The sequence below is a fragment of the Marmota flaviventris genome, chromosome 2, assembly GCF_047511675.1.
Source record: "Marmota flaviventris isolate mMarFla1 chromosome 2, mMarFla1.hap1, whole genome shotgun sequence".
NCBI classification, from domain to species: Eukaryota; Metazoa; Chordata; class Mammalia; order Rodentia; family Sciuridae; genus Marmota; species Marmota flaviventris.
In genome coordinates this window covers 178905668-178928991 of record NC_092499.1, presented here as the reverse complement: position 1 = coordinate 178928991, position 23324 = coordinate 178905668, and the positions used below count along the sequence as shown (strand labels likewise).

Genomic DNA, 23324 nt, shown 5'->3' with positions numbered 1-23324 from the left:
GCTCCAGTTCAGCCCCCATCTAATGAGCAGCAGCCTCACTAATGGAGCTGTCTTCACCCAGATACAGCTCTCCCCCCTCCACCTCTCTAGGAGCCAGCCACCGAGGAGGCTGTGGATCCCAGGGGAGGGCAGGCCTCTGGGCCACAGAGGCTGAGGCTCATGCTGGTGAGCCTCTGGCCTTGACCGAGTGTTCCCAGGAGATGACAGCTGCTCGGTGAGGAGGGCTGTGATGACACGATCCTCTCTGAGATTCTCATGCCAGTCTCTCAGGAATGAAGGACAAGAAAGAAGACAGGGACAGCACCTGGTCCTCAGGAAACATGTATTTGCAACTGAGGCCCTCCCTGGGTCTCAGATACCTCCCCCAGACTGCCTGCGCTCACCGATGACCACTTTCTCTTATCACATAATCTAACCTCATAGTCAGGCTGATATTGGTTGAACACCTACTAGATGCCAGGAGCCAGGCCGTGAGCTTCACACCTAACGACTAAGCCACTAACCATAGGCTCCATCTTACTTCTGGGTAATCTGAAACCCTGGGAGGTAAAGTACTTGCCCAAAGTGTCACACCAACAGCTTGCAGGAGCAGGGTCTGAACCCAGGCCCAGCCTCTTCCAGAGCAGCAGGGGCTCATCCTCCACCTCAGCTCTGCCCCGTGAGCTCCAGCCTCACAACTGTCTCTCCTCCCCCGATCACTTTCCAGTCTGCTGGTGCCACCTCCACCTCTGCCTCTGGGACAGCTGGACACTTCATTCACTCACTCCTCCACCCACTTAATAGCCACCAGACATCTCACAGGTGCCAGCCACGGAGACAGGGGAGTAAAAGAGCTGCAGCCCTTGACTGCAGGAAGTCAGGGAGCCTTCAGGCTGGAGGAGGAAACAGGCACCACAGAACCACACTAGGACGTGTGACTGCACCTCAAAGGGACCCTGACTGGGAGAGGGACAATCTCACACAGGCCTTTTCAACAGAGGAAACTGACTTGGAGGAGATGGTCACAAAAGACCCCTGGAGGAAGTGAGATATGAGATGAAACCTAAAGGGAAAGTAGACGCTGTGGGGGTGGGGAGAGGTGCCAGAGGATCGCTGGAGCACAGGGACGGAGGCCGCAGCACCCATCAGAAGAGGGGAGAGAAGGTCACAGTAGCCTCAGGCTCCAGGGACAGCAACAGGTAGAGAAGACTGTGGGGCCATAGGGGTCAGGACTTCCAGGGCCTGGGGCCAAGTTAAGGATCCCATCACCAGGCTAAGAGCAGGGGATCGAATTGAAAGCTTTCTGCAGAAAGGCATTTTGAAAGCTGCTCCGTGGGCCTTGAGAGGAAGAGCGCAAGCAAGGCTTCAGTGCCACTCAAGTGAGAGCCCAGGGTGGCCCAGGCTGCAGGTGGCTGGAGAGGGGAGAATCAGGGCTAGAGGTGGACTGGTTATAGCCTCCAGTCGATAAATTTGGATCAATTCAATATTCAGGTATTCATTAAGCATTCCCTGCCTACTGAGAGGAGTTGGGCAGTCAACAAGTGACTGGTCCCTCTTGGTCCCTCCTATGGCACCCAGCACTCAGCAGCCACTCGGCACCTGATGACCAGGCCTCTCCTCCCACCAGTGCTTCCAGAGGGCTCGCATCCATGCTACGGGGTGCTCAGCTGACACAGCTGCCCAAGTGCAAGTGCAGAAAGCAGGCCTGGGGAGCCCAGGACTCACCTATCTTCAGTTCGGTAGATGAAACTGCAATGAGGTTCAGGTTGGGCAGGCACACCATGTCTGTGACCCACATCTGCTGGCTGTGGAGCTGCAGGAACTGGCTAAGCTGGCAGAGGAAGACAAGGGGAGGCTTGGGCTGGGGAACTCCCCAGCAGAGCACACCATGAGCACGGGCTGTAAACCTTCTCCTGCCACACAGGACCCTGGAGCAGGCACAGACACAGAGCCTGGTGCTACGACCAACTCCTCATGACAGGCCTTTGAATAAGCTCCCTAACATCTCTGGTCTCAGTGTCCTCGTCTATAGTTTCAATAGGTTGTTCCAAAGTCTTGAATGTACAGAGCTTGGGATCCAGGGATTTGTTTTCAAGTCAAACCCACAGTGTGTGCAAAGGCAGGGGCTGCAGCGTGCCATGAAAGCAATGGGACACTACTATGGGCCACCACCAGACACAAAGAGTGAAGGGCTGTACACCTGCCAATAAAGAAGAGTTGCCACATATATTTACCAAGTGAGAAAGCAAGATGGAGAGCAGCATTACACTGTGACACCATCTGTACATTTACAAAGAAGAGGGGCCAGGTGTGGTGTCACACCCCTGTAATCCAAGCAACTTAGGCTGAGGCAGGAGGATCTTTCAAAGCCAGCCTCAGCAACTTGGTGAGACCCTAAGACATTTAGCAGAAGTGTTATATAAAGTCTGGGGATGTAGCTCAGTGGTAAAGTGCCCCTGTATTCAATCCCTAATATATTTTAAAAAAAATTAAATTAAAAAAGAAAAAGGGGGACACATATGTAAGTGACCCATGGAAGAGTGACCCAAAACTGGACCCAGCAGATGTCTCCAGGAAGAGGAATTAGGGTTAGAGAAAAGAACCTGACTTCCCTGTGTCTGCCCCTCCCGATGTCTGAGTCTTGTTTACCATCTCAGGTGCCACCCAGTCACGGGGCTTGCTTGTTACCAAGGATGTATTCTGCCAGGTTGGGAGTAATGGATGGAATGAAGGGAGCGAAAGCATCCAGTGAGGGTCCGGGGCCTTCACTCTGAGCAGCTGTCTACTCAGACGAACTTGAGCTGGTCCTCCAAGGGGAAAGCCTTGAGCAAAGTCATGTCCCCTGCTCTTTCCATGGGAAGAGAAAGCAGCCTGACAGGTGGGTGTAGAGAAGGATGAGATGAGTCAGGTAAGCCACCCCAGGAGTCTTTTTGGTGGGGAGGGTACCAGGAATTGAACCAGGGGTGCTTAACCACTGAGCCACCTCCCCACCCCTAAATATTTTATTTAGAGACACGATCTCAACTAAGTTGCTGAGGCTGGCTTAGAACACTTGATCCTCCTGCCTCAGCCTCCTGAGCCACTGGGATTACAGGTGTGCTCCACTGCGCCCAGCCCAAGGAGTCTTATTTTTAAGACTCCTTTGTTCCATGGTTAATACAATGGCTCTCAGCTAAAGAAAGCAGAATGGAGTCTGAAAAAGAAAGAAGGCCGGAGCTGGGATATAGCTCAATTAGAAGAGTGCTTGCCTCCTGTGCACAAGGCCCTGGGTTCAATCCCCCCCCAAAAAAGAAAGAAGCTATGTTTCAAAGAAGTTCCTCTAGATGGATGCCCAGAACTAGTGAGGCATTCCCACAGGGAGGACAAAGAACAGGCTGTTCCATCAGAATGGACAGAACACCCAGACCACAGCCCTACACTCTCAGACTCCCCCACATGCCTCGGACAGTGAGGACAATGACTGGAAACCCCCCAAGGTCCTCTCCCATCTTGGGTGGGGTCTGACCTACACACCCCCATAAACTGGTAACCTCCAGCATCCACACTATTCAGATGGGAAACCAGGAGCCCTGGAAGTTCCAGTGACCTGCCCAAGGTCACAGTACTAGTGATGGGAGTCCAGGCCCCACCTCAGACTCTAGAGTAGGTGTTCACAGATGGCTCACCCTTGCCAAAATCTACCTGCCAAAGCAGGAAGAACCTCCAGGTCCTCCAAGCCTTACCAGGACCCCTCCTAGGGAGCCTTCCTCTGTCCTCTTCAGCCCTCCCAGGCTTTGGCCCGTAAGGGGCACTGAGGTGACTGTGTAGCAGACACCACCAGGAGCTCTGGCAGCAATGCACCCTCCCTTAACACACAGAAAAGGCAGGAGTTTGCCAGAAGCCATAGCCTCAGGGAACCTCAGGAACCTCAGCTCCATCCAGCCCTCGCACCCCCAGGGATGGCTGCTGCTGCTGCTGCTGCTGCTGCTGCTGCTGCTGCTGCTGCGAGCCCTGGGCAGTCCCACAGGAGGGGAGCCCTTCAGGCGGCTGGCAGCATTCTCCGCAAGCCCTCCTGCAGAGCCCTGGAGAACAGTGCTTGCCTCCTGTTCTGGAGCTTTTTGGAGTAGCCTGGCGATATCAAGCCCACAGCAGCTTTTCTTGAGTGTCCTACCACTACTACTCTGGGCCAGGACCTGGCGGCAGAAAGACCGCGACAATGTTGGCTTCTATTTATTGAGCACTTGCTGTGTGCCTTGTCCTAATCAAGCACAACCCACGTATGAGGTCATTAAATCCTCTCAACAAGCCCCCTTTCACAGATGAGGACTCAGAGGCCTGGAGAGCTGTATCATACCCTGCCGGGGTTTGGAGCTGGAAGGTGGTCCATTTGGGATTCTGAGCCTGCAATTGAGCTCCAGGGTCCATGCTCACAACCAGGTGATTTCCTACCTGGTCCAGGTAATGGGTTAAAACCAGCGGGACATGGAGACAGTATGAGTGTGACAAGGCAAGGAAAGAAGGCTGAACTCTAGTGCAGGAGCCTTGCTGGACGATGATGGCATTTGCTGAGATGACTCAAAAAAAATAGCCCTGTGGGCAGGGGGAGCTGGAGTGACATGCTATTTGGACAAACTAGGTTGGAGATGTCTATTGGGCATCACGTCACGGTGGAGTCCTCCTTAGCAGAAAAGAAGTGTGAGGCTCCCACAGGAAAGCCAGACCATGGACCCACATCCTGTGACAAGTCCAGGCTGCTTAGACGACAAATGCCAAGAACAAGCCCACACTGGGTCCAGGTCACCTTCAATGTCAGGGTGCTAAGGCGATGCTCTCCGGTAACCCTACGTGTGCTCCACATGCACCACCCCACTCACCATAAAGGAGTTAATCAGTGAGAAAGACTCAGACCAGAACTGCAGGATCCCATCTTTGGTGATAGTCAGGAAACACCCAATCTTCTTGAATCGTTGGATGAAAAACTCCACTTTCACAATCTCACACCCATGATTCCTTTGAATGGTGAGAAGCAAACAGAAACAGCTCAGAAAGGAGGGTTATCACTACTCAACTGTACCATAAATAAGCAGCCTTAAATACGTACATGAACAGACAAGGCCATGTTTCAATAAAATTTTATTTAGGAAGACAGGTGGTGGGCCACCAAGCAGTCTAGAGCAGAACCCAGGGGAGGAAGGACAAAAGCAAGCAGGAGCAGCTTCATTCACACATGCACCAAGGGACAGTGGCTGGCCCCCTGAGACATGGGCTGCCCCCTCCTCCAAGCAGATCTCTATTAGACTGACAATGGCCACAAGAGCGAGCCCCAGTGGGGGCTGGGATGTAGCCCAGCGGTACAGGGCTTGCCTAGCAAGTGCAAGGCCCTGGATTCCATCCGCAGCACCACAAAAAGAAAAAGAAAAAAAGAATAAGAGCTATGTAGGATGATGGCATGAGATGGGCTCTAAAAGTTTATCCTGAGCAATAACCAGCCAACTTCCTCACCAGTGCGCGATGGGACAAACAAGGCAGAGAGCTGAGGTCTTCTTTTCTAGCAGAAGCAGCCCACCAAGGGTAAGCAGAGTGGGGCATGTGACTGAAACCTGAGAAATAACACTTTCTAGCCACTGCTCCAGTGCTCTGGGGTGGAGAACAGAACCCAAGCATGAGGTGGGTACACCAGAGGACAGTGAGGAATTAGGGCCCTGGGCAGCCAACTCTTCATCTCCTGGCCATGCACTGAACACAGAGAGAAGTTCCAGGGATAGACCTTGCCTCACCGGATGAGACCGGCAGCCTTCCCAGCATGCTTCAGCGCTACCTTCCAGTGGCTTCTTTCCTGCGCCAAAGCTGGCTAAGCCATCTGGCTAGAAAGGATGACCACCATTTTGACTTCCTGACATAGCATCATCAAGCACTCTGACACTTCATGTGTCCAATCTTTGGACCCTGGCAAGGCAGTGATGTCACTTCATCTTACAAAGAACCAATACCTGAAGTTCTGCACTGGTTTCCAACTGAGCTAAAACTAGAACCCAAGCATCTTCCCCCTCCCCCAGAGCCCTCTCCAAGCCTTGCTGTGGACATGATCTGACTTCTGGCTTAAGTATGACCCACACCCCTATGAAACTCGGCTGCTGTTGCCATCTCAGCGGAAGAGTAGGAAAAACATGTAGCTGGACACTGTTTTCCTGCTACTCCGTCCTCAGCCCACTGCTCTGTATGAACAATGGTGAACTCTCAGCTGCCTTTCTAATCATCATCTCCAATTCTGCCACTTCTGTCAAGACCAAAAACTGTGAGAAATAGACACAAGTAAGAGCTCTGAAAAGTTAGGATGGTCCCAGGGCAATGTCATGGTTTCCTTTTAGGCTGACAGCAGCACCCCTCCCAGGACAGCAGTGGGATCAAACAGGACAGTGCACTGGGCGCACTCAGCCTGGGTGGGCTCATTTAGATGACTCAGTGTTGAGGATCAAACCCAAGGCTTCCCACATGCCAGACAAGTGCCCTACCACTGAGCCACATCCCCCTAGCCCAAAGTGAGTCCATTAAAAATTACCCTTTCAGCTGGGCGCAGTGGCACAAGCCTGTAATTCCAGTCAAGGCAAGAGGATTAGAGTTCAAATCCAGCCTCTGCAAAAGTGAGAGGCTAAGCAACTCAGTGAGACCCTGTCTCTAAATAAAATACAAAATAGGGCTGGGGATGTGGCTCAGTGGTCAAATGCCCCTGAGTTCAATTCCTAGTACGGCTCCCTGCCAAAAATAAAAATAAAAAGTTACCCTCTTATAAAGACAACTAAATAATATTTGGCTATTTCCTCCCAAAAATTGGAAATGCTTTCTAGGTTTGCAGGTTAAGCAAATGAAATGGAGAAACTAAGACACAAGCTTTCTGACACTTTTTTCTCAGGACAAACAGCAGTCCAGCACAGGTATGACTACAGTGAGTAGTGTCTATGACAAAATTATGGTCATAAAACCTTTTAATGTTCATATTTATTGGCTATTCCTCAATTAAATCCCAGCCAAATTCCACCTACAAAGTCCCCCTAACAATTCTCATTTAAAGTACCTTATTAAACTCTGAGCTACTGCAGGGCAAGGATGACTTCTAGTTCTTGGTCTTCCTGTGGCCTGACCTGGGTGTACTCCTGAGGAAATACCTACCCACAGCCCCCTCCTGACCAGGACACAAGTGCAGGCCACCACAGCTTATACCACAGGAGTTGGCTCCCCGGTCTCAGCCACCTGCCTAAGACAGTTGACACAGACCCAAGGTGAGTGGAGAGGGCCAAACAGTGCAACTCTACCACTTTCTGTCTATTGGCCTGCAAGACATTTGGCCTCTCTGAGCCCCAGTTTCCTCATATGTGAAATGGGAACAAATCACCTGTCTTCATCCTAATGAACACCTACATGATTGTGAGGCAGAAAAGAACTAAAAGGCATTCAGCATCAAGTCCAGTGTCAGATCCCTGGTTGGCACCAGCAAAGAATGGCTTATGACCTTAGGAAGGGGGCTCCTTGCAGGACTTGGCACCAGCGCTTATTCAGTCAAACCCCCAGGTCCAGGGAAGAGGCTCCTTACAGGGGGATGATCCTCATAGGGAGCTGGAACAGCAGGCAGTACTGGCTCTTCCTCATCAACTCCAGCCCCTGGAACTCATACATCATGTAATCCATATATTTCTCCTGCCTCAGAAAAATCAGGAAAGGGAGGGTGGATATTAGCAGTTCAGCAGTCACCTTCGGAAACCCAAGTGGTTTCTAGTGTCTTCCTCATCCCTCCCCAGCCCCTTCCAAGGGTTTCTGGGCTGTTTCCTGAGCACTCAAGGGAAGTGGCTAAACAACAGACCTGGGTTTGAATCCTGAACATGGGAAAGCCTATTTGCAAGCATCTGTTAATTCAGCAAAGCAACCCCTCTCCTGAACTCCCTCAGCAATGCTGAGGACAGCTCTCTATTCACCCTCCACTGTAGAGATAAGGAGGAGCCCCTTATGTAAGCATGTGTGAATTGCCAAATTCATGTACCAAGTTAACAACTGGGGAGAACCCATAACTAGGGCCATTTGGGCAACTCTAGGCTCCAAATAACTTCATGAAAATATTGCCAGAGCCAAAACAAGAAACAGGAGTCACATGTGGTGGTACCCGCCAGCTACGCAGGAGGTAAAGACGGGAAGATTGCTCGAGCCTATAGATTAAACACCAGCCTGGACAACAACAGCAAGACCAAGACCTCATATCAACAAAAAATAGAAAAAGAGAGAGGTGTTAAGAAGGATTGTTGTGCAGCCAAGCACAGTGGCCCATGCCTATAATCCCAGCAGCTCAGGAGGCTCATGCAGGAAGATTGCAAGTTCAAAGCCAGACTCAGCAAAAACAAGGCGCTAAGCAACTCAGTGAGACCCTGTCTCTAAAAAAAATACAAAATAGAGCTGAGGGTATGGCTCAGTGATCAAGTGCCCCTGAGTTCAATCCCTGGTACCCCCCCCACAAAAAAAAAAAAATAGAAAAAGAAGGATCATTGTGTAGATGGTGGAGAATGCTAGAAACATTTACTAAAGAATGTTTAGAGAAATAAAAGCAAAAAACTTTCAAAAATAAAACCTGCAATATATACTTAAACTAAGGGGGTAGGAGGGATGCCATGGTAGTTCATAAATGGACCTTAAAGAAGTTCCCTGGGTTTGAATATTGCCTCAACTATTAGATAGCTCTGCAACCCTGGGCAAGTTCCTAACCTCTATGCTTCAGTTTCTCACTTCTACCTCATAGAATTCTTGTGAGGTTTAAGTAAACCTTAAAGTGTGAGGTCTCACACTTTATTAAGTGCTCTGCACGGTGCCCTATGTCATCTTTACTACATCCACATGTCATACTATGTTTGTACTTTGCTATATGTTTATATGCCATATGTGCTCATTATAGAACATTCAAAAACAGAAAAAACAAAACCACTATTACTGCTATCCTATAAAACCCCGATATTTTTGGATTTAACAGCCACAGGTTCGTCTTCTGAGTGACTATAAAGAGCCATGAGATGGTCATAATACTGGCTTGGATTCCCCAAACTGCAAAAGAGGCTGGTGTGCAGGATAGCCACATGTCAGAGATACCCCACAAGAAGGTCTCACACAAGGACCATGGATACTTGTCACACACACTCTCCCATATCCCACTGCAGAATGAATTGCAATGAGCCCCGCTGACAGAAGTCTCGAGAAGGACTCCTAAGAGATATCAAGTTTCCTCCCTGGGCATGGTGGCGCACACCTGTAATCCCAGCAACTAGGGAGATTAAGGCAGGAGGATCACAAGTTCAAAGCTGGCCTCAGCAACTTAGCAAGTCCCTATCTCAAAATAAAAAATAAACAGAGCTGGGGATGTGGCTCAGTGGTCAAGCATTCCAGGTACCAGAGAGAGAGAGAGATACCAAGGTTCCTCTACCTGGCAAGCACGCCAGCTAGTGCCAGAATCCAAAGGGAGATTTTCTGATGCTGTGACTGCCTCCCATCTTCATACCTCCATTTGCTCCACCTGTTTAGGACTATATCCTCCAGCCTCCCCGAGATATCTGAAGCAGCAAGGATACCCTCCTCACCCAGGTGATGAAGCCATTACAATTTGAGTCCACCTTCAAAAACAGGGTCTCCAGCATCTCATCTGACACATTCTGCAGAACCTTTTTCATGGTCTTAATGAAAACTCCCAGATCCAGGACTTAAAGAGAGAAGAAAACATTATTCACTCAATCACAAGTCACAGAGGGCCATGGTGGCCATAGGTGCTAAGGGGACACAAGGAGAGGATATCTACTGGGTGCCTACAGTTCAAGGCACTCTCTGCTCCCTCCCCCACGACAATCAGCTGGATCACTGGAGGGGAAACGGAAAGAAGCCTTAGGCAGCTGCCTTCTCCTCAGCCCCGCACGCAGTCGCTTGCTTGGCCCCATCTACCCTTCCTTTACCTCCCCAGCAGAGGCCCAATCGATTTCTGAGGTTTCCATCATCACTTGGTTATCTTTTGTATCTTTTTTTAATCTTAGGTACTGGAGATTGAATGCAGGGCACTCTACCACCGAACTACATCCCTTGCTGTTTTTAGGTTTTATTTGGAAACAGAGTCTCATTCAATTGTCTAGGCAGTCCTTGAACTTGGAACCCTCCTGACTTAGCCTTCAGAGTCAATGGAATTACAAGCATGCACCATGGCACCAGCTCTTTGAAAGCTTTTTAAGAGAGAAAAATGATCATATTTTCCCTTACTTTAAAACATCAATGAAAGGAGAATTTTCCTTTCCCTCAATTAATACCACAGCCAGCCTTTAAAAACAAGGAAGCTCTTTTTAGACTGATATGAAAATATCTCGGGCTGGGGATGTGGCTCAAGCAGTAGCATGCTCGCCTGGCATGCCTGGGGCGCTGGGTTCGATCCTCAGCACCACATAAAAATAAAATAAAGATGTTATGTCCACCGAAAAAACTAAAAAATAAATATTAAAAAATATATCTCTAATACATATTAAGTAAAATAAAAACTTAAAAACCAAGGTGGAAAACTTGTGAAAAATTAATTTTAAAAAATATCAAGGAGGGGCTGGGGATACAGCTTGGTGGCAGAGAACTTGCCTCACAAGGCGCAGCCAGGCATGGAGGTGCACACTTGTAATCCCAACCTCGTAGGAGGCTGAGGCAGGAAGATCTCAAATTCAAGACCAGTCTCAGCAACTTAGCAAGGTCCTAAGCAACTTAGTGAGACTCTGTCTCAAAAAATAAAAAGAGTTGGGGTGTGGCTCAACAGGAGAGCATTCCTGGGTTCAACCCCCAGTATCAAAGCAGGGGAAAAAAGTAAATAGAACAGTGTGGGTCACAAGCTGTTACGGCATAGAACTCGCCATCTTGCTTCTAAAGGTCACAGGAAAAGCAGTAACCGCCTGCAGCAACACACCTGGGCAGCATGGATGGGGGAGAAAGACTTTCTCCACATACTAAAAGGTATCCTGGAAAAAGTACTTTCTGCATTTGAACTGTGTGAACACACTGTGTATTCAAAAGTAACCCGTACATGACAGGAACCATGGCTAAAGTAAAAAATGTTAGGTCCTCCATGATTCAGTGGTGGTAAAACCAAGGGAAAGTCTGAATAGACCTTCGCACTTCACTTGACTCCAGTTTCTTGCTTTTAGTGGACGTCATACAGCTGAGAAATGTAATTAGTCTGTCATTAGCTCTGTTTAGGTAGCACCTCTGACATGTGGGTTATGATAATGATGGTTGCCTGGGTTGTTTTTCAGGAACCTGAAGGCCACTTTTGTTGAAACCACCAACTCCTCCCATGGGTGACCTTTTGACATGAGGCCCAAAACCCCACCCTCAGATTGTGCTGACACAACCACTTTCTGAACATGTGGCCCACAGAAAGCCACACAATTTGACTACACATGCTCAGGCCACTACTTCACCTCCAGTCACCTTTCTCCATGTCTTAAATCTCCCTGTTTCTTTATCCCATCAATGTCCCCAAATCCTCTCCTGGGGGAGGTAGATTTGAGACTTGGGGTCTCCCACCTCCACACTTGGCTGCATCTTAAATACTTTCTCTTTTACAAAACTTGTTGTTTCAGTGATTGACATACTATGGGGCAGGAAAAAATGGGCCTAGCTAGGTAACACTGGCACCTCCTGGCTGCAAACATCAACACTGGAAAACCCCAGCTGGAGCCATCTCATCTTCAGGTCAGACATGAAGTGCCTCTCGGAGGCATCACTTCGTCATATTTCCTGCCCACATCAGAGAATAGTTGTAAAGCTCAAAAGAAATGAATTGGGCCAGGAGCAGTGCACATGCCTGTAATTGATTTTATGGGTATTTACTTATTTGTGCTATTATAAAGTCAAAAAAGTCTTGCCTCAAATACGTGAGGCACCTGTGCCATATTCTCTAGCCAAGAGAATATGGTACAGATGACAGGATATGCAAGACTAAATGCATATGGTCACATAACAGTGCACATGGCTCCTGTTGCTCAGGAAGCTGAGGCAGGAGGACTACTGGTCAAAGCCAGCCTCAGCAACTTAGCAATGCCCTAAGCAACTTAGTGAGAACCTGTCTCAAAATAAAATATAAAAAAAGGCTGGGGTTGTGGCTTAGTGGTTAAGTGCCCCTGGATTCAATCCCTGGTAACAAAAAAAAAAAAAAAAAAAAAAGATAAAGAAATGGGAGGGGCTGGGGTTGTGGCTCAGTGGTAGTGTGCTTGTCTAACCTGCATGACGCACTGGGTTCGATTCTCAGCACCACATACAAATAAATAAAATAATGGTCCACCTAAACTAAAAAAAATATTAAAGAAAGAAAAAAAAATGAAGTAGGAAAGTAGATGGGGCCCTGTCTCTAGTGGCTATAAAGAAAGATGCCTTAATGAATTTCTGTTATTAGACTTTTAGGAGTATTGTCCCAAGGGAGAGAATTCAAGTTCTAAAGAAAGAAAAAGTCTGATGTGCAAAGAGTATCCTCAAAACATTATTTACACTTGATAAAATCTAAATATGCAAAAATACGGGAATGGCTTAGTCAACCAGGGAACACTTAGATCTATTAATGATAGTTTAGAAGACTACATAGGAATAAGGAAAAATCCTTAAGATAGTAAGTGAAAAAGGGTCTGAAATTACATATACACAGTATCTGACTTGCAATTTTTTGACTTTATTTTTTTTCTTTTTTAAAATATCTTTATTATATTTACTTATTTTTTATGTGGTGCTGAGGATTGAACCCAGTGCCTCACGTATGTGAGGCAAGAATATTTTGACTTTATAATAGCACAAATAAATAAACACCCATAAAATCATTGTTGTTTTTAATGGTTTTTATTTTTATTTTTTTCAGGGGGAAGGGATGATGGGGATTAAACCCAGGGGTGCTATATCACTGAGTTATATCCCTAGTGTTTTTTTATTTTTTGCTTTTTTGAGACAGAATCTCAAATTACCCAGGCTGGCCTTGAACTTTCGATCCTCCCGCCTCAGCTTACTGAGTCCCTAGGATTACAGGAGTGCACTATTTTTATAGTATTCAGTAGATTTTTAACACCTTATTATAAAACAGGGTTTGTGTTGGATGATTTTGCCCAACTAGGAGCTGAGCACATTTAAGCTAGGTTAGATTAATCTGTGGTGTTTAGTAGGTTAGGGGTACTAAATGCATTTCAGCTTGTGATATTTTCAGTTTGCCAGAACATACCCTATTTTAAGTCGAGGAGTATCTATTGTATGGAAGGATTCAGATACATGAAAACAAAATGCCATCTGTGCTAGGGAGGAAGCCCCCAGTATATCTGCTTCCTAGCTCAGGCCCTCCTGTGGTTCCCTCCTGCTAAGTAGGGTAGGACTTGTTACCTGCTTCTAGCCAAGAGAATATGGCACAGGTGACAGGATATGCAAGACTATATGCATATGGCCACATAACTGTTCTATGAGATTGCAACACAGTTCTGCTGGAGTGGTTCTCTCCCTGGTTGACTTGAGCCTTTTGAGAAGCCATGTTGGTGACTCCTACATGGCCAGAAACTGTGGGCAGTGTTGGGAGCTGAGGGCAGTCTCCCATCAACAGCCAGCAAGAAATGGATACCCTCAGTACTGCTGCTACAAGGAATTAAATTCTGGGAGTGAGCTTAGAAATGGATCCTTTACCAGTCAAGCCCCAGATGCACTACAGTCCCAGCTGACAACTGATTTATGGCAGAAGAGCTATGACCATGGTCATGCTAACGACCCACCAGAAATGAGAGATAATAAATGTATAATAAGCAATTAAAATTGTGGGGCTACTGTTTCACAGCAATAGATAGTACAACATACATGAAACTGGAAAAAAATACAACAAAATATGCTAATAGCAGTTTGCTTCTGCGTGTTTGGACTAGAGATATATTTTAATAGATCCCAGGTAACCTTCAATATGCTTTCACTGCTTAAACAATGTTTAAAAGGGTTTTTTGTTGTTGTTTTAGTATCAGGATTGAACCCAGGAGCGCTTAACCACTGAACCACATCCCCAGCACTTTTTTTTATTTTGAGACAGGCCCTCACTAAGTAGCTTAGGACCTTGCTAAGTTGCTGAAGCTGGCTTGGAACTTGCAATCCTCCTGCCTCAGCTTCCCGATCTGCTGGGATTACAGGCATGTGCCACCATGCCTGGATGATAAAAAGTTTTAAATGAGATGCTGTACCCAAAAGTGTTTGTCAGGTCTGAGCCCTCAACACATCCCAGACACGGGGTCCTATTCAGAAATCAAAAAGACTGAAACTGCAGTATGCTTTACCTCCATTTGAATCAATGTTCTCCGCAAACATTCTCTCTAACTTGGCCAGGTGTAGCTCAGAAAACAGCGGAGTCCTATATTCAGGCATCTGGCCACATGTGATGGATGATATCTTGGGTGTGGGAGCCTCCTTGTCCTGGAATTCACCTGGGCTAGATGGCTGGAACAAATATGACTACAAAAATGAGGGTCTGAGAGAGTTAATCTTTGAGACAAGCATTTTTCAGTACATTTCTCTTACTTAAAGAGAAAATCTTTGGGGAAGAACAAGTAGTGTAAGACTACTACAACTAATGGAAACAAATAAGTCGTGCCCACTTTGAGGCCTAGAAAGATCAGGAAAAAATCTAGACTAGACTGTAAGGTCAGGGATATGGCTCAGTAGTAGAAGTATCCAGCGTGTGTGAGGCCCTGAGTTTGGTCCTCAGCACAAAGAAAGAAGGAAGGAAAGAAAGAAAGAAAAAAAATGAAAGAAAAAGAAAAATATGGACTGTGGTTCTTAGAGGAATTAACCTTGTTCCCCTTCTCCAGATGCCACAGCTGAGGTTCAGGGAAGACACAAGGGCTTCGGCTCCAGTGATAAAGCAAGCGTGCTCATCCTCCTGTGGATGCTCACTCCCATGATCCACGCGCTCACTGCGTGCCTGGCACTGTGGGCACAGCGAGTGAGGAGGCCCTGCCAGGAAGCCCTGCCTCTACGTAGCCCAAGAGATGGAGTCAGTGTTCTCACCACCTACCCAGGCCCCTAGTAGAAATTCAGCACTACACCACCTTAAGCGCTTCCCTCTTCTCCCCTATTATTATTATTGGTCTTTTTTGGGGGGGAGGGGGTGTCACTGGAGATTGAACCCAGAGGTGCCTTACTACTGAGCTATATACCCCCAGTGCTTTTTTTTTTTTTTTTAAAGATAGGCTGGCCTCAAACTTGCAATCCTCCTGCATCAGTCTCCCAGGTGGCTAGGATTATAGGCATACAGTAGTGCACCCAGCTTCTAATCTACCTTTCTAATTTCCAAGAACAAACCATATTCCAGGCACACCAACTGCTCTCCCAACCCTGTATGACAAGTGTTCCTCTTATATGCACTCTGTCCCCATGCAGAGTTTACCCCACCTCTCCCTGGGTGAACTTCTACCCATCTGCAGAGGCTGGCTCAAATGGCACCTCCTTCAAAGAGCTTTTCCGATGAAAAGTACCACTGCCACCTCCACATTTCCAGGTGCTCTGCCTATTCCTGCCATGCTTGGCAGGCATCTAGCTACACAAGTAGACAGCAAGATGTCAGGAAAACATCATGGCTGTGGCTCAGAGCTTCGGGTTAGAATTCTGCCTGGCTCCCCCATTTACAAGTTATTTTATCTTGGGATTCTCGCATCCCTTCCCCAAGCCACAGATTTTGAAAGCAAGGGCACATTAATTTTCCTTAATTTATACTAATTATCTTATTACCCAGCCCCAAGCACTTACTACTCCATACTTACCTATCTTGAGAATAATCAGTGTAGCCCATCTCACCCTTATCACCACTTAGTTGGACAAAATCAAGTATGGGTCATGGATGATCTGTGAATTCGGGTGCTGTTTACAGTGCACTACCTACCTGGCCTGTGAACACCTGAGTCTGCAACACCTAGTGCAGAAGCAATGGATTCCTGTGCTCACTGTGAGTTCAGGGTGGATCCAGAACACCCCCGCACTGTACGTTCACTCTGGTGGTCTGCTTACCTTTTGAGGTTGAGGGCTTTCTTCGAAGTTCTCAGAAGACTGTGATGTTAACCTAAGACAAGGAATCACAGTCACTTTAACTCCAGTTTTGAAGGACCATGTGTGGCTGACCTAGCCAGGCCGCAGGAGAGAGGAAAAGACACGATCAAGGGGGGCAGGTGGCTGCCCATTACCCATGGATACTCCTAGCAAGCATTTGAAGAACATCCCTTTTTCCAGAGTCTTCTCTAGCACAGAACTGCCCCCAAGTTGACAACTAAGCTTTCCTTTCCCAAATGGAATGGAGTGGTCCTACTTCTGAATTTACGGGGCTTCTCAAGTTACTTTACTTCTGACTTAAAGCCAGAGGCTTCCTAAAGGTTGGGGGGCAGGTATCAATCTTCCTACAGAAGAAATTTAGGGAACCATATGGTAGTTCAAAAATAATTCAAAGGCTGGGGATGTGGCTCAAGCGGTAGCGTGCTCGCCTGGCATGGGCGCGGCGCGGGGCTCGATCCTCAGCACCACATACAAACAAAGATATTGTGTCTGCCGAAAACTAAATATTAAATTCTCTCTAAAAAATAATAACAAATAATAATAATTCACAGGAAAACAGGTCCAGAGGCAGGTCCACTTCTAAAGGTCAAAGACATGCACCAGAGGTGGGGCAAAACTAGCCCTGAACTTCCAGAACCCTCCCAGCCTGCCTTCCATGCCCGTGCAGGCAGGATTTCTCAGGGATGGGGCAGAGCTTAAGGAACTCTGTTTTTTGGTAATCAGGAATTGAACTCAGGAGTATTCAACCACTGAGCCACATACCCAGCCCTTTTTGTATTTTATTTAGAGACAGGGTCTGAGTTGCCTAGCACCTCCCTTTTGCTGAGGCTGACTGAATTCATGATCCTCCTGCCTCAGCCTCCCGAGCTGCTGGGATTATAGGTGTGTGTCACCACACCCAGGTTGAAACTCTTTTTTTCCTTTTTTTAAGTTTTTGATGAACCTTTATTTTATTTATTTATATGAGGTGCTGAGAATCAAACTTAGTGCCTCACACATACTAGGCAAGCGTTCTACCACTGAGCCACAACCCCAGCCCATGGGAACTCGCTTTTTAGCAGCATGAGGATCAGGCAAGAGCTGCATTCCCTGTAGCTCTGCTCTAAGAATGTAAAGGGCATATTCCTATTGGGCCCATACTTTGTTACGATCCTTAGAAACCAATCTAGTTCATCAGCAAGTCCCCCCAAGCAAGAGTGGAAGGGCCACTCTAGGGTGGCAGGGAAAGGCAAGCCAGGGTAAAACAGGGAAAGGCAAACCAGGAAAGGCAAGCCTGGCATGCACAGGGGATTGGCCAACTGAAATACCTGGCTTGAACAAGGACTGGGAGGAGGTGCGAAGGAGGGAGCAACAGTGGGAGAGGAGAGTGGAAAAAAGAAATTGTAAGCAAAATGCAAAATCTTAAATATCTTCCCAGGGAGACTGAATGAAATAAAGGGAAATTATGAAAATTCTCAGCACAGGATAGAGAGCAAGAGGAGGAGGAGGAAAACGACAGAGGATCCATCATGAGCATCCTTTCCTAATGGTGTCTTGAATACAGTTCAGATGTAAAGACCAAAGGAGAGAAAGCAGCTGCAGGGAAAAGAGGCTTCCAAGTAAAGAACCAGAATAACTGAGGGAAGTGAATCCTTTCCAGGGGAACAGAGAATGAAAGTGGTCTTGTGTACATGACAAGAGGCTGTCCAGATAGACATGAAACACCTGGGAATCTGGGATCTAACATTTAAGGGGAAGTTACCTTGAGGGGAAAGGAGAAAACAAAAAACACAAGAGGGTGGGTCGCTTCAGTAAGCCAAATCTGGGTGAAGGGGGATTCTTTACACAATTCTACAACTATTTTAAATATAATTATTTCAAAACTGTAAGAGAAATATATCTTCAACCAAGAGAGAACAGCTTTGTGTATGTTCACAGACCAAGGCAAAGAACCTTTAAAAAAAGCCACTGGCAACAGAGACCATTCAAAAGAAAAGGACAAGGGGCAGAGGTGTCGACAGTCCAGTAGTGCTTGCCTGGCATGCATGAGCCCTGGGCTCAATCCCCAGCACCACCAAAAAAAAAAAAAAAAAAAGACAGAGGCTGGTGTTGTGGCTCAGTGGTAGAGTGCTTGCCTAGCACATGTGAGGCACAGGTTCAATTCTCAGCACCACGTAAAAATGAATAAAAAATAATTAAAGTTTTTAAAAAAAGTATAAAAGAGGGAAATAGAAATACTACTTCCAATACTAGAGAAAACAGAAATAAAGAGTTCAATTTATATCCAGAATTAGAGCCAGACAGAGTGGCACACTCCTGCAATCCCAGCTACTTGGGAGGTTGAGACAGGAGTGAAAGTTCAAAACCAGCCTTAGCATCTTAGCAAAACCCTTTCTCAAAATAAAAGAGGGCTGGGGTTGTAGCTCGGTGGTGGAGCACTTGCCTCACATGTATGAAGCACTGGGTTTGATCCTCAGCACCACATAAAAGTAAATAATTGTATTTTTAAAAAATCATTTATTAAAAAAAAAAAAAAAGGGATGGGGATGTACCTAATTGGTAAAGTACCTGAGTTCAATTCCTAGAGCAGAAAAATAAAATATGACTAGCAAACAGATAAGATTAGAAGTCATACTGACTGGCATCAGGTTGAGAGTTTGGAACAGCTACTAGGGCAGCATGCCAGGCATGGACGGAGAATTATGGTTGGCACTTAATAGGGGCAGATGACTGGAGGCTAACAGCATTTGCAGCTGTCCCAGAAATGGAAGAGATGCTCTCCTCTGGGCACATGGGTGCACACCTGTAATCCCAGCATCTCAGGAGACTAGGGCAGAAGATAGTGTTAGGTGCCAGCCTGAGCAACTTAGCAAAACCATACCTCAAAATTAAAAATCAGAAACAGCTGGGGATGTAGCTCAGCAGTAGAGTTCCCCTTGGTTAAGTTCCCAGTACCACCAAAAGAGAGAGAGAAAGCAGCAAGAGAGATGCACTCCTCATTCCCATCCAGCCTTTCATGTCAAGCAAGTGAATCTTAAGACCAAGATGTCCAATTTTGGAAGAACAACAATAACCCAAATGCTCACTCACCCTGACCCAATTTGATTTCTCCAGTTAACTACACTGGCTAACAGGAAGCTATCAGCTTTCAACTCCCATTTAATGTGAGACATCTTGGCAGCTGTCCCTTAGTCCAAGATAGCTCCTCTATGAAGCTGCTGTGGAACTCTTGAGGGCTTCCACCTAAATAGTCACTTTTAGAACAGGGAAATAAGAGGATTCCACATGAAGAACATAAATGGAATATCAGAATCCAGCCCACAAACCACAACCACACAGCCATTTTTCATCCAACATGAGATATTCTTTTTATTAATGAAGTTGAACTTACAGCAAAGAGTGACAGGAGACAGTACAAATAGCCAGGACAAAATACAAAACAATCCATAGGACAAGTACAGGTACTGCCCAATAAGAACCATGGAAAATGCCAGGGAGCCCTATGATATAAAGCAGGATTCACCCAAACCTAAAGGCCAACTGGCTCCCCCAGGTGGGACAGCAAAAGGCACATTGGCTCTCTAACACCCTCTGCATGAGCTCCACTTATATGAAAAGAGGAAGGAAACAAGAACATTATGTTTGAGAAGGGAGACTCACAAATCCAGGCTTCAGAGCAAGCCTGTACCTGATGTAACTTCTGCACAACCTTGGTCCATGGCACAACAGCAGGGCATGTTGGTGAAAGTCAAATCTCTTAATAGAGATTTCAAACAGGGACATGGATCCAGATCTTAAAAGATCACTCATTTAAACCAGGAAAACCATACTTAATGAGAAACTGAATGTTACCAAAATGCCAATCAATCACCAGACAAAACATTCTCCCTGGACCTAAACAGAGAACACCAACATACCAAAATAATTTCTGCTCCCATTCATCAATAATGGAGACAAAGAAAGTTGGTGGCATAAGCCTGTGATCCCAGTGACTTGGGGGGCTGAAGCAGAAGGGTTACAAACTCAAGGCCAGCCTTGACAACTTCATGAGATCCTGACTGAAAATAAAAGTAAAAAAGGGCTGGGGCTGTAGCTGAGGAATAGAGTCCTGGGTTAAATCCCAGTACCACATTTGGAAAAAGAGAGAGGGGGAAGAAGAGAAACAAAAGGATTCTGCCATATTGTAAAACATTAAAGGTACAGTGGTCAAATGTCAAAAGTGCAGAGGTCCTTTTACTAGGTGTTAATGAACTTAAGGATAAAAAAAAAAAAAAAAAGGTGGTTGATCGGTTAACTTTTTTCCATTGTTTTTTGGCTCAGTGAATTCATTTCTTACATGTTGGCTCACTCTCATCAATTCTACAGCAGTTTCTACATTATTCCAAGGACACACAATTACTAATCAAATGGTACCTATTTTTTCACTATAAACCATCTTTGCCAATATTTTTAATGGCAAAAATATGCTAGGTTCTGTCACAATTAATGTACTTTCCCCTCCCTGAGAGGAAACATGGAAAAAAAAAAGATAGAAAACTCCACCTAAAGAGCAAAAATATAATCATCAATAACTCAACAGAAAAATAAACAGAAGGGAGGGCATTTAGAAGAAAAAGCTCCTAGATAAACCTCTGCACAAAAATAATTGTAGAATAAAGTTTAAAAGTCCTACTTGAGATTCAGGCATCACTTGCTAATGCTAAGCAAATACTGAGGGAAGGAAGCCACTATTAACACAGCTAACTCCCCTCCAGCGAGCGCCACCTTGGACTACCACTTGGCAACACCACCATGCTGTCCTCTCAGGCTTTGCGAATTTTAAGGTGCCCAACTTGAGTCCTTCAGTTCTATGTAATCTGTCAAAAATTTTAAGATGTAATCTGACAGCCAGAAAGGCTTTTTTTTTTTTTTTTTAAAGGTAGTCTTTGACTGCTAGAACTACAGGGGACCCTGAAGATTACTATCAAGATCAGACCTTTAGCTGGCAGTAAAAATGAGGTCAACTCTGCTCATGTGACCTTTAAAACAATGCTCTTAACTGGGTACAGTGACTCCTGCTTGTAATCCCAGTGACTTGGGAGGCTGAGGCAGGAGAATTTCAAATTCAAGGCAAGCCTCAGCAACTATACATGGCCCCAAGCAACTTAGTTAAACACCCTAACTCAAAATTAAAAATAAAAAGGGCTGGGGATGTAGCTCAGTGGTAAAGTGCCTCTGGGTTCAATCCCCAGTATCAAAAAAATTAAAACAAAACAATGCTCTTCCTACCACACTACCAAAGAGAACTCTGAGCTGGTGACAGTGGCTGGCCTGTAGTCCCAGCTACTCTAGAGGCTGAGATGGGAGGGAGGACTGCTAAAACCAGGGAGTACAAAGACAGCTTCTTGGGCCGTGTCTCAATTTAAAAAAAAAAAAAAGAAAGAAAGAAAACTTCAGGTTTGGGTGTCCCAAATAGTCGAGAAAAAAGCAATGAGGCCCAGTAGTTGCTTTAATTAAAAAAAAAAAAAAAAAGTGCTTCTTAAAGCTTGGGAATATTAAGTCAGCCACAAATCCTTAGGACTTTTAGTCCTAATGTTTATTTCATTCCACATTAAATTTCAAATCAGGTTTTAGAACTGATAAAAGGGGAGGGGCAAATTGAGTGAGCCTGTAACTACCTGCAAAAACACACGGCTTGCCAGCTGGCATGGAGGCACATGCCTGTAGGCTGAGGCAGGACGATCACAATCTCAAGGCCAGCCTAAGCAATCAGAAAGACCTTTGTCAAAAAAGAAAATTTTTAAAAATTTTTTTTAAAAAGCACATAAGCTTATTCCATTCTCCTAGGCAAGGTTTAAAACTTCAAAGTAAAAACAGCAATCATGTATAATTTTATATGTCTAACTCTACATTACTTTGTAGAAAAACATAAAATACAAAAAAAGAGACTATCAGGTTAGAAAATCCTAAAATGCTAGACAGCCTTGAGGTTATGTTGGATCTTAAAATCACCAGACCTACTTCTGAATGTGTAAACGGGTCCCATATGAGAAACAAACAATAGAGAAGCAAGCACAAATAGAAAGAAATTTGAAAATCATTCAAGTTTAGATGGGATAAATCATGACAGGCCTTTGGTAAAACTCATTTAGATTCTTGCACTAAATGATGATTTGGGGACAGATCTTACTAGAGGGCTCTCCCTGAAGCTTGTAACCTATGGGAAATGGCCAAAGGCATGTTATTTCTATTTGCTATTTCTCCTGTCAAAGCTTCTTCCTACAGAGTTAAAACCTAAGTACTTTAATTAAAATACAGAAATTATACACTTATGGTTTCACCATTAAAACTTTTCCAAAAATTCCACATGTAAGACATATGCAACAGATGCTAAGAAACATTGTGCTTTTCTTTGAATCAAAAATGTCCGCTAGGTTTGGTGGCACACATCTGTAATCCCAGCTACTCGGGAGGTTGAGGCATGAGTATCCCAAGTTCAAGGCCAACCTTGGTAACTTAGAAAGACCCTGCCTTAAAATAAAAATAAAATAAAAAGGGTTGGGGGTATATCTCAGTGATAAAGCACCCCTAGGTTCAATCCCCAGTATGGGAGTGTGGGGGAGGATGTCCTTCATCTGACAAAAATTAGCCTCTAAAGATAATATCTGCTAGAAAGTGTTCATTCTCCCACTCTTTCTTGTTCCAGCCTCCTCTTGGCTTTTATACATTTAAACTTTATAAACCAAACAAAAGCTCACCTCCATGAGCTAATGAAAAGTCATCATCTGCAGATCCAGGAGGCAGAGTCTAAGGAAGACACTGGCCTCAATTTCTGGCCTTCCCACAACACTGTCATCTTCATTTATTTTGGTAAAGGTCAAAGGGGGGCTCGAGCCATAGACCCTATTTATATGTAGCCCGCCTACTTGTATGTGTGACCTTAAACTTAATTTCAATACTCTATATTTCAATTTGTGAATCATCCATAAGGTTAAGTTTTAAAATAGCATATCTACCTACCAGAAACTAGTAAGAGTCATAAAGCCAGCTTTTAAGAGTTACCCTGAAGGACTGAATCTCACCTATCAAAAATTTCCCACATCTCATTCTTATACCAGAACTGAAAGCTGATCTAAAAACATCAGTAGTCGATGGGACAAATTACTCTTCCTCCTCTGCTCATACCTGTGCCCAGCCAACCAATCTTATCAACAGTACCTGCAAACTGCACAAAAACATTTAAACTAAGCCAGAAAAAGTAAAGGGAGAATATTCCCACCCACCCCCCACCCCCACTTTCAGTGCTGGAAATC

General features: G+C 45.6%; 1 protein-coding gene across 1 annotated transcript in view; it reads right to left on the bottom strand.

Moving 5' to 3' along the window:
* Efcab8 (EF-hand calcium binding domain 8) overlaps positions 1 to 22775 on the bottom strand; it is a 66728-nt gene extending 43953 nt beyond the window's left edge. Inside the window, exons 1-7 of the mRNA XM_071607433.1 lie at positions 22770 to 22775; positions 16015 to 16125; positions 14289 to 14448; positions 9567 to 9685; positions 7547 to 7650; positions 4833 to 4968; positions 1705 to 1810 (exon numbers count right to left, since the gene is read on the bottom strand). Coding sequence (XP_071463534.1) covers positions 1705 to 1810; positions 4833 to 4968; positions 7547 to 7650; positions 9567 to 9685; positions 14289 to 14448; positions 16015 to 16125; positions 22770 to 22775 — 742 coding nt within the window. The remainder of the gene's footprint in view (positions 1 to 1704; positions 1811 to 4832; positions 4969 to 7546; positions 7651 to 9566; positions 9686 to 14288; positions 14449 to 16014; positions 16126 to 22769) is intronic.
* Positions 22776 to 23324: the final 549 nt, after the last annotated feature.